We start from the raw sequence: 16,941 nt of genomic DNA, 5'->3' as shown, positions 1-16,941 counted from the left end.
AGAGTCATCCATGTTGTTAGATGTATCATTAGTTCGTTTTTATATATTGCCAAATAGTATCCCACTGACTATATATACCACAATCTGTTTATCTATTCATCAATTGATAGATATTGGGGTTGTTTCTATTTTTGGCTAATATAAATAAAGCTGCTATGATCATCTGTGTATCAGTCTTTGTGTAAATAAACATATTCATTTCTCTTGGGTAAATATGTATGAGTGAGACTGCTGGGCCAAGGAAAGTGTGTGTATATTTTTATAACTGCCAAACTTTTATTTTGCATTCGCACTAACAATGTATGAGCTTTCCACTGCTCCCCATCCTCGCCAACATTTGGTATTATCAGTCTCTGTAATTTTAGCCATTCTAGTGTGTGTGGTATGAAGTTTACTTCTGCAGGAGAAAGGAATTATGAATCACGGAAATAGTTTGAGAAATGAAAAGGGTAATTTTTAGACTATATCATCCTAATAGTTAATATAATATTTTGCTAAATGGAAAGAGACTAATAGTGCCTAGGGAAATGTTTTGTTAGTAAACTAAGTACCTCTTAGGTACGTTTGTTATTCTATTTAAGGTTATTGTCCATAACTGAAATAAAACCACTTCATTAAATCATACTGTCTCTGTATTCATTTTCTGTGGCTACTGAAACAGATGACCACAAACAAGGTGGCTTAAAACAACAGAAATTTATTCTCTCACAGTTCTGGAGGCCAGAAGTCAGAAATCAGGATCACTGGGCAAAATCAATTTGTTGGTAGTGCTGCACTCCCTTGAGACTCTGGGGAAGAATCCAGTCCTTGCCTTGCTTCTGGTGGCTGCGGCTGTTCCTTGGTTTGTGGCTGCATCACTCCAATTTCTGCCTGTCTTTACATTACCTTTTCCTCTGTGTGTGTCTAATCTCCCTTTGCTTCCCTCTTATAAAAATACATGTGATTGCATTCAGTATAATCTCCTCATCTCAAGATCCTTATCACATCTACGAAAAATCCTGTTTCCAAATAAGGTAACATTTATAGATTCTAGGGATTAGAACTTTACATCCTTTGGGAAACATTATTCAGCCTACTAAAGCCCACATTAGTATAAATTAGTTTACTGTACTATTAAAAATGGCATTAGTGTACATTAGTATCCTATCCATAAAACTCACTCCTTTATAGTAATCTATCACTCCTATAGAAAAAAAGTTGGCAGGGCAGCCTAGAAGGAATTTTTAATCACTTAGAAGAAGGGACCCTGGATAGCCAGATACGGCTCTCTGGGAGAGCTGTAATAACTGTTCTTATCTCTTCTTTAAGTTTCAGGCAAAATATTCATTCATATCTCCACAGTTTAATTAAAACAGAACAAGCAGTTTTTTAAGTTAGATTTTTAACATTCTTTAGGCTTTAGATTATTTGTTAATGAAAAATGATAATGAACAGTGAGTGGTATTTTTTCCCCTTTACTCCTTCCCCTCCCTCCCAAATTAATATTTCTCAACTTCTTTTTTTTTAAATCTTCTCAACACAATTTATTAATGCAACCGTTTTCTGTAAAATGGCCATATAAAGCTTGCAGTATTTAAAGCACATTGGAAAATAAGAAAAATCAACTACTTACTGGTTGTTTTTCCTGTCAGTGAAGTGATGCTCAATCTCCTTGCCATGGTGGGTGATTTCTGCTGGGGTGGAGTTCGACACTGCTTTACTAGATCCTCATCTGATGCCGAGGTCATCAATTCTCCAATAAGAATTCTCTCCAAGCTCCCATCATCAATGCCTTTCCCCAGCCACCGCCCACATGGGAATCTGGTAGAACAGAAAACTTCTGAGTTTCATCAATTGTCTGTACTTGTTTTAATCAGAGTTTTAAAAATGACACCATGAATGAAGCCCATTATTTTATTGCCTGTGGACTGTTTAATTAATAAAAATTCCAGAAATATAAAAAAGTAGAGAACTATATATCTGATACCCATATTTTGTTTGTTTATTTTTCCGGTTTTATTTTTGGCTCTGGCCGGTATGGGGATCTGAACTCTTGACCTTGGTGTGGTAACACTGCGCTCTAACCAAGTAAGCTAATACCAACTAGCCCCACACACCCACATTCTTATCACCTACACTTAACATTTTACCATGTGCTTCATTTTTATTTTTTGTTGAAGTATCTTAAAGTAAATTATGACATCAGGACATTTCATCCCTAAAAACAATTCAGTATGAATCTCTAAAATATAAGGACATTCTCTTACATAGCCACAAATTATCATACCCCCTCAAATTAAATAATTATTTAATATTTTTTTATACCTAGTCTATATTAAAATTCTCTAGTTTTGGAAAGAATATTTTCAAACTAGAAATTAATGTTGGAGTTAAGTCACAGGAGAAAAGAAAACGTTCCCACAGAGTGGTGCTGGCTCTAACTAGCAGAGCCCAAGAGATCTTTTCCTCTTACTAAAATTATCTTAAGCTTCCTTTTTCCTTTCTTTCTTCTTTTTTGAGTTATACCAATCTTTACCAACAATTGCAGACTAAGCATTATCAGCAAATGCAATCTTTTTTAAAAGTATTTTTGATGTAGGAGAATGAAACTAGACCCATACCTTTCACCATACACTGAAGTCAACTCAAAATGGATTAAAGAATTAAATATACACCCTGAAACAATAAAACTTCTTAAAGAAAACATGGGAGAAACACTTCAGGAAGTAGGACTGGACACAGACTTCATGAATACCACCCCAAAAGCACGGGCAACCAAAGGAAAAATAAACAAATGGGATTATATCAAACTAAAGAGCTTCTGCACAGCAAAAGAAACAATTAACAGAGTTAAAAGACAACTAAAAGAGTGGGAGAAAATATTTGCAAAATATACATCTGACAAAGGATTAATATCCAGAATATACAAGGAACTCAAGCAACTTTACAAGAAAAAAACAAGCAACCCAATTAAAAAATGGGCAAAAGAACTAAGTAGGCATTTCTCTAAGGAAGATATACAAATGGCCAACAGACATATGAAAAAATGCTCAATATCACTCAGCATCCGGGAAATGCAAATCAAAACTACACTGAGATACCATCTCACCCCAGTTAGGATGGCTAAAATCCAAAAGACTCTGAACGATAAATGCTGGTGAGGTTGCGGAGAAAAAGGAACTCTCATACATTGTTGGTGGGACTGCAAAATGGTGCAGCCTCTATGGAAAATGGTATGGAGGTTCCTCAAACAATTGCAGATAGATCTACCATATGACCCAGCTATCCCACTGCTGGGAATATACCCAGAGGAATGGAAATCATCAAGTCGAAGGTATACCTGTTCCCCAATGCTCATTGTAGCACTCTTTACAATAGCCAAGAGTTGGAACCAGCCCAAATGTCCATCATCGGATGAGTGGATACAGAAAATGTGGTATATCTACACAATGGAATACTACTCAGCTATAAAAAAGAATGAAATATGCCATTTGCAACAACATGGATGGACCTTGAGAGAATTATATTAAGTGAAACAAGTCAGGCACAGAAAGAGAAATACCACACATTCTCACTTATTGGTGGGAGTTAAAAATAAATAAATAAATTCACACACACACACACACACACACACACACACACACACACACACACACACACACACACACACACACACCACACAAACAAAACTGGGCGGGGGGAGAAGACATAACAACTACAATTCCTTGAAGTTGATACGACAAGCAAACAGAAAGGACATTGTTGGGTGGGAGGGGGGGAGAGGGAGGAGGAAGGGAGGTTTTGGTAATGGGCCACAATAATCAACCACATTGTATATTGACAAAATAAAATTTTTTTAAAAAAGTATTTTTGGGCAATTTTGTATTATATAAACAAAAAGCAAAACAAAGCAAAACAAAACAAAACCCAAGAAAAGAAACTAAAATTCAGAAGGAAGTGGAAAAGCTTTACAAAGAAAAAAATTCTTAAAACATTTCTTATCTAAACAGTCTCAAAACGAAGAATTCTGAGCACCCGAGGCCACTTACCTATATGTATGTCCTGTAATTTCATTTCTGACCATGACACAATCCACTAGCCATTTGGCTAACAATCCTGAGTTATCATGACCAATCTGAACAGTGGTCAGCTTCCCCAAGTTCTGGCACTGTAGGAACAGGACCATAGGTTATTCAGTACCTGATCCCATCCAGCTACCTCTCAAGCTTTAGTAGTGGCACTTCAGTTTTCTTTAATTTAACAACTACAGAAACCCACTGTGCATAATGTACTCAGCTGTGCATTACAGAAATATATTCACATGTATTCCTCGCTCTCAGGGAGTTCCCATATAATGAGATAGGAGACATATGCACATTAACTATCAAATGAGGTAAACTGCACAAGGCGCTAGAATAGAGATGTAAACAAGTGCTAAAAGAACTCTGGGGAAGGAACAGTTACTTCTACTTGGAGAACCCAGAAACATCACTGAGAAAGTGGTTTGTGCCTTGAAGGAAGAGAAGAATTTTAAGAAGTGGGAGAAGTATGCTATTTAAGAGGTCAGGAAAACCACTATAGATTTTAGAAATCACCAACACTAATATTTTTCTGTTTCTAATAAAATACTAAGGCAGAACTAACCTCACACCTTATCTACTAGAAGTCTTTGCAGCTATAGTTATCACTGTCCTTACTGGTCCTTTGTGGACAAGTATACAAGAAAGCAATGATAATAGGAATAGTAAAAATAAATGTTAATTAAATTCTGACTTTTAAAATAAGATAATGAAAAGATCACAGACCCCAGCTGACTATATGCTGGTTGGGAAAATCGGAGTTATGAGTTCTTAAAGCACTTGACTTCTTTGTATTTTAGTGAGAAAGCATCACAGTGATACAGCTGAGGAATGATCACATCTTGAATAAGTCATGCAGCAGAGATGGAAAGAAGTAGGCAGATGTGGGAGAGAGTTTGGAAACAGCAACGATGGGACTTTTAATGTAGTTTGTGTTTCATGATTGATAAGCAAAGAAAAGCCAAAGGTTTTAATCTTTTATATATAGATGGCTGTGAGTCCACTGCATAGATAAGGCCAAAATGGGCTCTCGGGGAGTATTATGACTCCTTGTGGAAACTGCTATTCCTAGCCCCCAAGAAACATGAGAACAGGATACTTTGTTAATACACTTCCCTCCTAAAACACAAGCACATATTTGTCTTCTTCCTGCATGCCAATATCAACCTGCATGTGGGCTCAAACTCATGGAAATACTTTACCAGGTGACACCTGAAAACTGACAACAATACTAAAAGGTATTTGTACAAAAATCACACTGTAAATGTCATCATGTAGTCTAAAAGCTATAAGCATGGATGTCAGCCCTCCTATCCTTTTGCCAAAGGATGGCCAGGTTTGAGCAGGGAGGAGAACCATTGTGGGGAAAGCATTTATTTGGAGGCTCTCTGCTTGTCAGGTTCTATGCTAGGCACTAGAAATGGAATAAGGTAGGACCTGGTAAAGCCCCAAAACATACCATGACAAGTAGGAAAACAGTATAAAATTAAAATAACAATAATTAAATATAAAACTTGAGATAATTTTAGGCACATAATCACAAAAAGGATCCTGCATGCTTGGGTATTCCTTTATTATATTAGATTCAAGGAAAAATGAAATGACAAAACTGGAATCCTTCTGTAGAACTACATATGATACTTTCTGCTAAGAAAGGTATTTGCTGGCCTTACCTCAAAAGTCATTTCAAGGAGGTTTCTGGGAATCTGCATTACCCCTGTGTCTCCTAGCTCTCCCGACACACAGATCCAGGGATTCGATGTGATGACTGCATTGCTCAGCTTTTTGATCGGGATGACCACTGACCTGTATGGAATCACTGAAATAAAAATGCAGAAGTTAACGAGATATTATGATAAAGTTCTTCTGATAACAAATATATATTAAGAACTCTGTTGGCTTTTACAGATAATTTGCTTTTTATGATCTATCAACATTTACTTATACAAAAAGATGATATTATAACCTATTCCAGTCTAGAAAGATGAGGTCCAGTTTACAAACAAGTCCCAATACTTGTGTTGGTTTCCACAGCATATCCATCACCATGTACGTATGGCGCATATATACATATATATAGATAGATAGATAGGTAGATAGATAGATAGATAGATATCTCAACATAGTGATTTATATCCCCATTAAACTTATAAACAACCTTAAGCATTAGCACCAGAATATCTGAGGACATGAACACTGACTGTGCTATACAGTGTTTTCAGTGCTTGATTTTTTTTAAAAATTAATTTTGTGCCAAAATCGAGTACAAATGAAGATGGCTACTGATATCGTTTCATATGAAAAGGTGTGGATGACTTCTTGGACAGTATCCTGTCATTGTTGATTTTCTCAGGCAATGCTTTAAAGCACTGCACTTCAGAACTTTCCCATCCTAAGTTTACAGCACAATACTCAAAGCCAAGGATAATAAACAATGGCACCTCCATTCTGGACATACCACAAAGTCTAGAAACCACAACTTGGAAAGCTACTAAGGTGACTTGTGGAAAGAGACCTGTATGAAAACTTTTCCTTCCAGAGGCTCTTCCAAAGGCACACCACTAGATGCCACTGTCCTATCACTGTCCTTTGCTCAAATGTGGAAGCACGAGAAAGTCAGCCAATCTTACACAAATCCTCCCTTCTCCTTTAAAAAAAAAATGGGGACGACTCAACACGTTAGCACATTTTTGTCCATCAGAGCCCCCCCCCCCACATTTTTAAAGTAGGGTAGAATCAATATTATTTACTGATATCCTTGGAGTTTCTGTTCATTTGGTCACAAGAGGGGGTGTTAGAAGCCCTCCTTGAAAGGTCTACATGTAGGATGAAAAACATTTACTGGACAAGGTGCCCAGAAACAGCCCCACAATATGAGCTCACAGTTCAGTGTGCTCTTGGATGAGGAAAACGAATGGGATATATGGTTCACTTCCCTAATTTTACATAAGCGACTTCATTTATGTTGGGTGAATAACCTCCCTTTCTGTCTTTTTATCTTGGCTGAAGAAAGGGAAAATGTCACAGGAAAGGCCATACTTTCGTGGTTTAGTAATCATCAGAATCAAATGTTTTTTGAAATTAAAAGCAAAAGAGGTTAGTATAAGACTTTATTTTAGGTGCCAGAGGCTTCTCTCATTTCTTGCATTGATAGGATTAGAAAAGCTGCAGGAAAGGTCTGCTTAGAGTCAGCAGTTCTGTGTCTGCAAAGGGCCCACAGAGCACAACAGTGATTTCATAGTTTAAGTATGAAAAAGCAATATTATTAAACTCAGAATACTTCTTTCATGAAGTATCTTAATTCCTCAAATTGAAAGAGTTACTCAGATGAAGAGAAATCTGCAGATATAAGGATCTTAGAAATCATAACAACCTCTGCTATTTCTTCACTTTTAAAACTGTATATATAGCATCTTAGATTTGTATACCTGCAATAACCTAATAAATGAATAGTAGCTTAACAGACAGCATAGGATGGCCCAATACCCATCCCAATATTCCCTTTTTCCTTGCCTTCCTCTACCAAAGATTGGAAAGCAAAAACCTACACAATTCTGGCCAGTGAAACATAAATGATGTTTACTGGGATTTTTTGGAAAATTATGTTTTTCTAGCACAGAACCTGCCCTTTCCTTCTTGGCACTCCCTCCTTCCTGTTGGAAGGTGGATTGAGAACAGTCGTCTTGTGACCATGAGGCAATTAGCACACACTGAGGATGTCTATGAGGAAAGGGACAATGAGCCTGGGACTGTGATAGCACTGTGGATGCCTACCTTGAGACTTATCACGTAAGAAAAATAAAATCACTAAGCTATTTAAACTTCTGGTTTTCAAGTTTCTGATATTTGCAGCTGCACATAATTCCTAGCTGATAAGAGTAAAAATTCTCCAGAGTAGAGACAGAGACCCACTGCAAATGAGAATTAGTAATGGTGGACAGAATAAATGCTATAATTCATCTTTTTATCAAAAATACATCTCCAATCAGCATTTTCTCCCATGACAGACCTACAATGTCCAGCAAGATCCCGAAGTCTTTCTCAGTCATTAAAGTTCAATAGTGTTCAGTTACATAAGTTTATTATTATCATATATTGATTCTTTGAATTTATGTGATCTGGATAAGATACTGGAATATTTATTTAATAAAATGTTCCTTTTAACATCCATCCTAGTAAACATCTCTTGTCACAGACTGGGTTTCTTGGGAAGCAGACTAAGTCAAAAATTAGCATGCACAATCCTGCTCCTGGGATCCACATGTAAGGAGAAAGCAGGACTGGTTGAGGGAGACACAGAGCTCTGATGCAGTCTCAGAAGTCCTCAGCTGACCCCATGGTGTGCTCTGGGTCAGCCCTTTGATCAGTCATGGGATGCTAATGCTGGCTGGCCCTGGTAGAGGGATCACTTCTGGTAAGGTGATTTTCTTCAATGAGGCACACCGCAGAGGCTGACAGCTGAGGGCTGTCTTCCAGCAGCACTCCTAGCAACTGGGGAATGAATAGCCTTCATTCCTAAATAGAGACCTGGGGGTGCATCACTGTATCTATCTCACTGTGCTATGGTATAGCTCACTTTCAAAAATATAAATGCTTTTATTCCATTTGTCATCTGAGTAACACTTCATTAACAGTCACTTCTGCAGACTTACTGATAGTGGTGAACACACTGGTGAAGCAGAAATAGTCCACAGCGTTGAGGGAAAGAAGATGGTAAAGAAATTGCTCTCTTTCTTCTTCACAACGTAGAAAAGCATAACGCTTATAAAGCTTCCTAGGAAAGAGTAAGACAAGCACAAAATAGTAGTATATTTTTCATGCCTTTCCTTATGTTTCCATTAAAAATAAACACCTTCACTTAGACAATGGGAAGAAACTTTAATCTTGAAAGAACTATTTACAAAAATAAACATATGGTAACCTAACTAGCAATTAAAGAAAAAAAAATCCCATGAATCCATTTTGTCTACCAAACTAATAAGGATTTAAAAATGATGACCAATGCTGACAAGGGGGCAATGAACAGCCAATCTCACAGCTGGTGAGGCTGAAAATCTGAGGAAAGCAATTTGTTGGTGACAATTACTTTAAGCCAGTCATATGCCCCTTGACTTGTCAATTTTATTTTTAGGATTCAGTTGTGAGGATATAATATGAAATGTGGGCAAAGATTTACTCACAAATATCTAATAAAATGTCACGATACACTATATGTTAGAATATGATTTAGACATTAAAAATAAAGTTTAGGAAGTGTTTTAGGAACAGCAAAACTACTACTATTAAAAATAAGTAACTTTTATTAAGCACTTTTCCAAGTATTTTATAGATATTAATATATTTAGTTTTCATGACCACTCTGTGAGGTAAGTCTACCAGCACCCTCATTTTATAGATATAAAAAATACAGATACAGAGAAGTTAAGTATCTCATCCAAGGCCATTCAAATAGTAAATAGTAAATGCAGTATTTGAATGCAGCATTCAGAGTTTAAATTCCTGTGACATAGTGAGATGTTTATGATATATATATATATAGTAAAGCCAAAGAAAGGATGATACTAAATTGCAAATATAGTATAATCTTAACTAAGAGAATATGCATAGAAGAAAATACAGAAGAAATGTGAAAAATATATAGTAGGATTATAAATTATTATCATTTTCTTCTTCATACTTTGGCCACAATGGGCATAAATGGCTTTTATAATAAAAAGAAAAAGTCAGTTTTAAGAGAACAATGTCAGGTTCACAGGCTATATGTCACACTGCATTCTTTATCAAACCTACTCTTTCTAAAATTAAGCCTCATTCTAAAATGCTCTGTGGGTAAATAATCCAAGGGTGATATGCATGAATAAAAAACTACAAAAAGCACTGGGTTACCATGACGGAATTCCAATAGACTGTTACGTTTGAGGTCTTTGTTGAATTCTTTGCATACCTTTGCTATTAAGACCTCAAAGTCCTTAGCCTTCAAATGAGCTCTAATGTACATATGTGGACAATGTACTTCATCCAAGAGGGTTTCTTGATAGAATATAAGGAAACTATCCAAACAGTTAACAGTTAACTGATACGTACTTGATTGGCTCTAAACTATTGAATGAAACATTGTCAAGACTCCCAGAAGAAGCCCTTTACTGTGGAACCCCCCCTCCCTCTTTTTTTGCTACTCGAGGTTTTGTTGTGACTTTTACAATATGATCTAAGGCTTATATAGGTTCAACCTGTCTTTTTTTTTTTTGTCTTTTTCATGACCGGTACTCAGCCAGTGAGTGCACTGGCCATTCCTATATAGGATCCAAACCCACGGCGGGAGCGTCGCTGCACTCCCAGCGCCACACTCTCCTGAGTGCGCCACGGGCTCGACCTTCAACCTGTCTTTTGGATGTTACTATCAGCTTGTGTGAACTAGTTAGCTTTTTTCTAAGCAGAGTGAAACAACCTGGCCTTTCGCTGTGAAATTTGGTGAGCCCTCCCAGAAATGATCCAGTATTATATTCAGACAGAATTTCCAAAGCACATGCCTGTTAGACAAGAAGAATGTATGTGCACAGGAATCAGCAATTCAATGCTGAAAAAGTCAGTTTGCCAGCTAATGCAATCTGCTTTGCAAGCACACAGGTTATAGGAACAGAAATTTCTCAAAAGGCAACATCTTACTTGGTGAGTAGCTGGTTAGAGAGCAACTGCTTGAGATGCTGGGACAAGAGTTTCTTTTCTAGAGACAATCTTATCCATGCCCGAGCCCGTCCGACATCAGTCTTGATCTCACTCATGTTCTGAATATGCCTAAAGAACAGTAGCAACATCAAAGATGTAGATCCTAAGGATAACCTTGAACTAGAAAAGAACTAAACAGTTAACAGTACTAGGCACGGAAAATTTCTTTTATATTTAGAAGTAATATACAAATCTGCACAGGTTCCATCTGAATCATGAATTTAGTTTTACATCACAAATGCTATTACAACACAAGCACACAGGCAACAACATAAGATAAAGCATTTAATACTCAATCACTCTTTCAGGCTTTATAATCTCCTTGCTTCGGCCTCACCGACACCTATAAACAGGCCCTTGGTTACTCCTGACCCTCAAGAAAATAAAGTAATAAAACAGGCTGAAAATTCAAGTTTTTATTGAAAACAATTGTTCTGTAGTTTAAATAAATATGTGCCACAACTTTAATCCACTAAATTATTTTTCAAGTTGCTCAGGACAACATGTGGAAAATATGAACTCAAATTCTATGGCATTAGAGAAGAGAAGCCATACTGCATTGATAACCTTAACAATTTGAAAGACTTGCAAAATTGTGTGGCCACAGAAAAAAAGGAGGGGGGAATCATGTGACCAAATCCCAGTTGAATGTTACATATATGTACCAATTAGTATTCCGTGTGGAAGTCAATGTTATACACAGCAGGACTGAATCTATCTTCCTAAATGATTTTCCTCCTGAGGGGGAAATGAGGATCAGGCAAGAAGGGCAAGTCTAAGAGACTACAGTGAATCACAGAAAAGTCTTTGTTGCTGTGACCCACCTCTCCTTCCTTTGATTTTTTTAATGTCCGGAATGACTCATCCTGGCTGTAATAAATATTGCAATGGGCCCTTTTCTCTGCTGATTCTTGGCATTCAGAATAAGGACTATCCTCCCTGCAACACCGCACATACATTCTTTCTTTTTTCCTCCCTCTGTCCCTTATGTTTCCCCCCCTCTCTCAACCAATTTTTTTCAGAATTTATAACAGACATTTTATTTTTAAAGGAATCATACACATGGCCATAAGCAGAGAAAGCTGGTATCAAGCAAGACCCCTCTCAGACATTGATTCGGTTTTTACTGGTGGGGCAACCCAAGCTGGCACCTCCAGTAGGAGCCTCTGAAAACAGCACAGTTGACTAAAAGCAACAAGGTGAAATGCTCAGGCATTTATCAGTTAGAGTTCAACGGTACTTCCAAAGCATCCCTGTGAGTGCAGTGCCAGGTTAGAGCTTACATGATCTGGGAATACCAAGTTGAATCAACGTTTATTAACCGAAAATGAATCTATGAGGTTTGAGAACTACTTAGGTTATATAACCTCCTCCTAAGTATTCTTGATCTACAACATCAGCATCTATTGAAATAAGTTTTATGCTGGCCTTAAACAAGTATCTGGAGATCTGGTAGGTGAAGAACTATAAAGTAGAAAATAACTGTAATTTGAAAAAATCTGTCTATGTTTAAGGAAAATGGGAAAGACTGAAATAGATACAGTGAAAGCTATTTTAGGTGGCAATCAGCATTCTCATCACGAAAGTATTTCTACTAGTTTTTCTGAAGGGGGCATGGTAGTTGGGAGATGAGGCCACTGGACTCTTCTCAACCCCATCTCATTCGCTGGCACAAGGGAAATTAACCTGCCTGAAATATTGCTTCCTTTTTTTTTTGTCTTTTTGTGACCGGCCGCACAGCGCTCAGCCAGTGAGCGCACCGGCCATCCTTATATAGGATCCGAACCTGTGGTGGGAGCACTGCTGCGCTCCCAGTGCCGCACTCTCCCGAATGCGCCATGGGGTCGGCCCGAAATATTGCTTCCTTAATGTAACTCCTGTGTTCAACACCTTAAGAAGCTCACAGAATATACCCTGAACTGCTCAGGCTGACATTCAAGTTCTACTACCACTTGGCCTCACATATCTTTCAACATTATCTTCCTATTAAAAAAAAATACGTCATTCCAGGTCTTCTGACCTACAAGACTTCGCATTCCATTACCTGAAGTACTTACTCTCTTCCAGCTTCCCTATTTTTAAGATTTTATTTATTTTTACTTGACACATAATAATTGTACATATTTATGGGGTACAGTGTGATGATTCAAAACATGTATAATTGGCATATCCATTACCTGAGATATTTATCATTTCTTAGTGGTGAGAACATTCAAAATCCTCCCTTCTTGCTATTTTGAAATATATATTATTGGTTTTTTTTGTTTTTTGTTTGTTTTTTTGTTGGCTGGCCATTTAGGAGATCTGAACCTGTGACCTTGGTGTTACAAGGCTAAGCTCTAACCAACTAAGCTAACCGGCCAGCCCAGTCACACTCATACTATTGTTAACCACAGTAACCCTGCTGCATATTGGAACACTAGAACTTATTCCTCTAATCTAACTGTAACTTTGTACCCATTGGCCAACCTCTCCCTATCTTCCCCTCCCAGTCTCTGGCAATCACAACTCTACTCTTTAACTCTAGGAGATCAACTTTTTTAGATGCCATCAATGAGTGAGATCATACAGTATTTGTCTTTCTGTGCCTGGCTCACTTCACTTAACATAATAACTTCCAGCTCCACCCATGTTGCTGCAAATGATGGGATTTCATTCTTTTCTAACAGCTGAATAGTATTCCACTGTATAAATATACCACATTTTCTTCATCCATTCATCTGTCAACGAACACTTACTTGATTCCATATCTTGGCTATTGTGAACAGTGCTGTAATAAACATGGACCAGCCTCACTATTTGATTCTATTCATCTTTGAAATTCCAACTTCCTCTTGAAAGCTCTGTCTTATCTGATTTTCACAATACCTGGTGTGAGAGTTCATCATTATTTCACTTAAAGGTGGGAAAACTGAGATTCATAGAGGTTAAGTGGCCCACCCAAGGTTACAGAGATTATAGGTATTATTGTAGAGATGCCACACGTTTTCTACCAATCACTTCTTCCTGGCATTCACATTCTTGGAGAAGCTCCCCTTCCATAGATTCAGAAGAGGTAGCTCCAGGTATCACCATGACCTCAAAGTGCAAGCACCATGCTTCCAATCCCTCAGCTAGAACTGACTGCATAAGAAAGAAGCACATGCCTGATTTAAGATGAACCCAACACATTTTCCTTTCAGAAACTGGGAATTAGTTCATTGGAAAACCAAGTTAGTTTTTGTTGAATGCTTAAAATAGAAATAATGTTAAAGCCAGGGCTTTGATGACCATGTGCACAATAAAAAATAAAGCAGAGAAGAAGAAGGGAAGGAGAGAAGCAACAGTAGATGTGAAGGGAAAAGCAGAGATGATTTGCTTCCAGTGAGACAGAGAGAACAGCCTACAAGACTGTTTCCAGTCTAGCTGAAGTTCCTGCGCTTGGATTCTAGAAGACATCCTTACATACCTTCCTTTTTGCTGAGTCAGTATGAATGGGTTTGTGTTCCCTAAAGCCAAATGATTTCTAAGAGACTGATAGTACCTCAGTTTGAATTCACATTTCCTGAGTCCAAAACTGGTGCTTATTTCATTGAATCACTGATGAAACCTAGTAATGTTTGTTAAAGAAATTAAGAAATTAGCCATGTTTATTTTAAGTTCTGCACAGTCAGAAAACTTTCTCAAAATATTCCTTTCCAGGAGTAACAAAGTCAATCATGACAACTGACTTTAGTGTAGAATAAAGCCAGATGCTCACAAGCACATGTGCACACATTATTTATAAAAATATAAAGGGACTAGTCAATTTACTCTCAAGGAATCTATTCCCATTTATAAAGAGATTATTCCTAGGATTTATTCAGACATCCTATTCATTTGGTTATATATTCAGAGCATCCATAGTTGGATTATAGTACTCACAATGTCTTAGGTCATGTAATGTTCTACTATGCCCCTTGTCATTAATTACGTTTTTATTAAAGACAAATGTCTATTTGAACAGCTGCATGATATATGCATTGCTACTCTTGAAAGAAATTGGTAATAATCATAACACCATGATGACATTCCTCTTTTATAGGTAGATAATCTGTACAATTCCTCACTGTCCCCAGTCTTTCTCTTTGGAACAAAAAAATCATTCTATAACTGAAGGTTTGGTGATACTTGACCTCTGTGAAGGCCTTGGGAGGCCTTGGGGAGTAAGATACTAAGACAAAGGGGTTGGCCTTTTGATGTGTCTGTCCTGGATGCATGCCAGGCACTAAGCAATCCAGTGCCAAGACTCCTGACAACCACGAGGACTCAAAGTCTCTGCCAGTGTCTTTGCCTTGAGAGACGAACTTGGGAAGATAGGAGTTACTAACAGAAGCACATGCCCAACAGACAGCATGGCCTCAGGGAGGTAAAGATGTTCTAATCTTCAGAAAATAAGTTTTTAAAATTGTCCAGACAAAAGCCAAAACAAAACAAAACGAAGTTTAGAATAATTACTTGGGTGTTTTTCTTTAAGAAAAAAGATCCACATCAATTACCTAGGTAGCCATTAGGGACTACAATGAAGTACTTGGCAAGAACTTAGGAACAGGGAAATAAGCCAGCCCACTAAGAGTTAAACTCCATATAAAAAGTCATCTTAAGGAGGCAGAACAGAAGCAGAAAAAAAGGGAGAGACAAGCACAGGCACTGTTTCTCCAGGGCTTTCCTGAGACGACATCAGTCCCAAGAGCATGAGTCCAAGAGCATGAGTCCTAAGAGCTGGATGATCAGGCTGCCATATCTGTGATTCTGAGGACAGCAAGTAGCCTTCTGATCTTAATCTAGCTTCCAGGTTGCCTTGGATTGAGTACCTGCTCCCCGCCCAAAAAGCTTGATCTCCACTGTGACAGTGTTAAGAGGGTGGGAAATCCTATTATGGTAATTAAAATGTGGGGTCTTGAAGAGGTGATTAGATTGCAGGATCATGCTGTAATGAATGGATTAAAAATGGCAGTCATGGGTGTGGTTCTGAGGGCATTAAAAAAGAGAGTGAGAGAGGAAGAGTTGGTAACACCAAGGCTCTCACCAGATGTGTTCCTAGGACTTTGGAATTCCCAGCCTCAGAAACTGTAGCAATAAATTTTGTTTTCTTTATAAATCACCCAGTTTCAGGTATTTTGTTATAAGCAACAGAAATGGACTAAGACACAGGCAGAGAATACCCATATCAGTAAAAGAGAGTATCAAATCATCTGGTTAGGAAAATAATAAATTGGAACCATTGATTTCTGTAACTGTGCCCTTACTGGTCATAGATAACTGAACCAGGGTGGACAGATGACCCAAACCCAGCCCATTATATTTGTTTCTTTTAGGTATTTGAAGTGTGTATTTTGGTTAGCAGGAGTCAGTATCTTAGAGTTTTATCACCTTTTGGTTTACTAATGATGGTGGTTTCTGAGTTTATGAAGCTGAAGACCCTAGCAACATGGTCTATGAAGACCTAGGAAGAGTGCTGCTAGATATACTTTAAGAAACTGGGAAGTCATACCCATTAGTATGGCTATTATCAAAAAAACAGAAGAGAACAAGTGTTGGCAAGGATGCAGAGAAATTGAAATGCTGGTGGGAATGTAAAATGGTGCAGTCACTGTGTAAAACAGTATGGTGGTTCCTCAAAAAAATTAAACACAGAAGGGCTGGCTGGATAGCTTAGTTGGTTAGAGAGTGGCCTTGTAACATCAAGGTCAAGGATTTGGATTCCTGTACCAGCCAGCCACCAAAGAAAAAAAAGCTCAGTTGGTTAGAGTGTGGTGCTAATAACACCAACGTCCAGGGTTTGATCCCTATCCCAGCCAGCTGCCAAGAAAAAAAAAAAGAGAAAAAAAGATTAAACATAGAATTATCATATAATCCTGGGGCCCCACTGGGGTCCTGAGGTATGGAGCCAAGGGACACCAAACCCAGCTGCAATTAGGCAAGGTGCTGCCACTGTCCTGGGCCCCACCAGGGTCCTGAAGCATGGAGCTGGAGGGGGGAGCTGAACCCAGCCGCAACCAGGTAAAGAGCACACCAAAAACACCGTTTTCACACGGGGAAGCCCTCAATAGCCATTTTGCAATTGCCATAGCTGCCACAAAAGCAGAGAGTCTCTATAGCAGCAGTCACAGCCACCATGCAGATGGCACACCAGACT

The 16,941-nt window shown here is 38.1% G+C and overlaps 1 protein-coding gene across 2 annotated transcripts in view; it reads right to left on the bottom strand.

The window, feature by feature from the left end:
- DENND5B (DENN domain containing 5B) overlaps positions 1-16,941 on the bottom strand; it is a 193,362-nt gene that overhangs the window by 6,650 nt on the left and 169,771 nt on the right. For both annotated transcript variants that reach the window (XM_063075274.1, XM_063075275.1), the window contains 5 exons: positions 10,725-10,853; positions 8,711-8,832; positions 5,732-5,877; positions 4,029-4,147; positions 1,613-1,800 (listed from right to left, as the gene is read on the bottom strand). In XM_063075274.1, coding sequence (XP_062931344.1) covers positions 1,613-1,800; positions 4,029-4,147; positions 5,732-5,877; positions 8,711-8,832; positions 10,725-10,853 — 704 coding nt within the window. The remainder of the gene's footprint in view (positions 1-1,612; positions 1,801-4,028; positions 4,148-5,731; positions 5,878-8,710; positions 8,833-10,724; positions 10,854-16,941) is intronic.

This window comes from Cynocephalus volans, chromosome 12 (genome assembly GCF_027409185.1).
Source record: "Cynocephalus volans isolate mCynVol1 chromosome 12, mCynVol1.pri, whole genome shotgun sequence".
In the NCBI taxonomy this organism is placed as follows: domain Eukaryota; kingdom Metazoa; phylum Chordata; class Mammalia; order Dermoptera; family Cynocephalidae; genus Cynocephalus; species Cynocephalus volans.
Note: the sequence above shows the minus strand (reverse complement) of the source record. Positions and strands in the feature narration are given on the sequence as shown.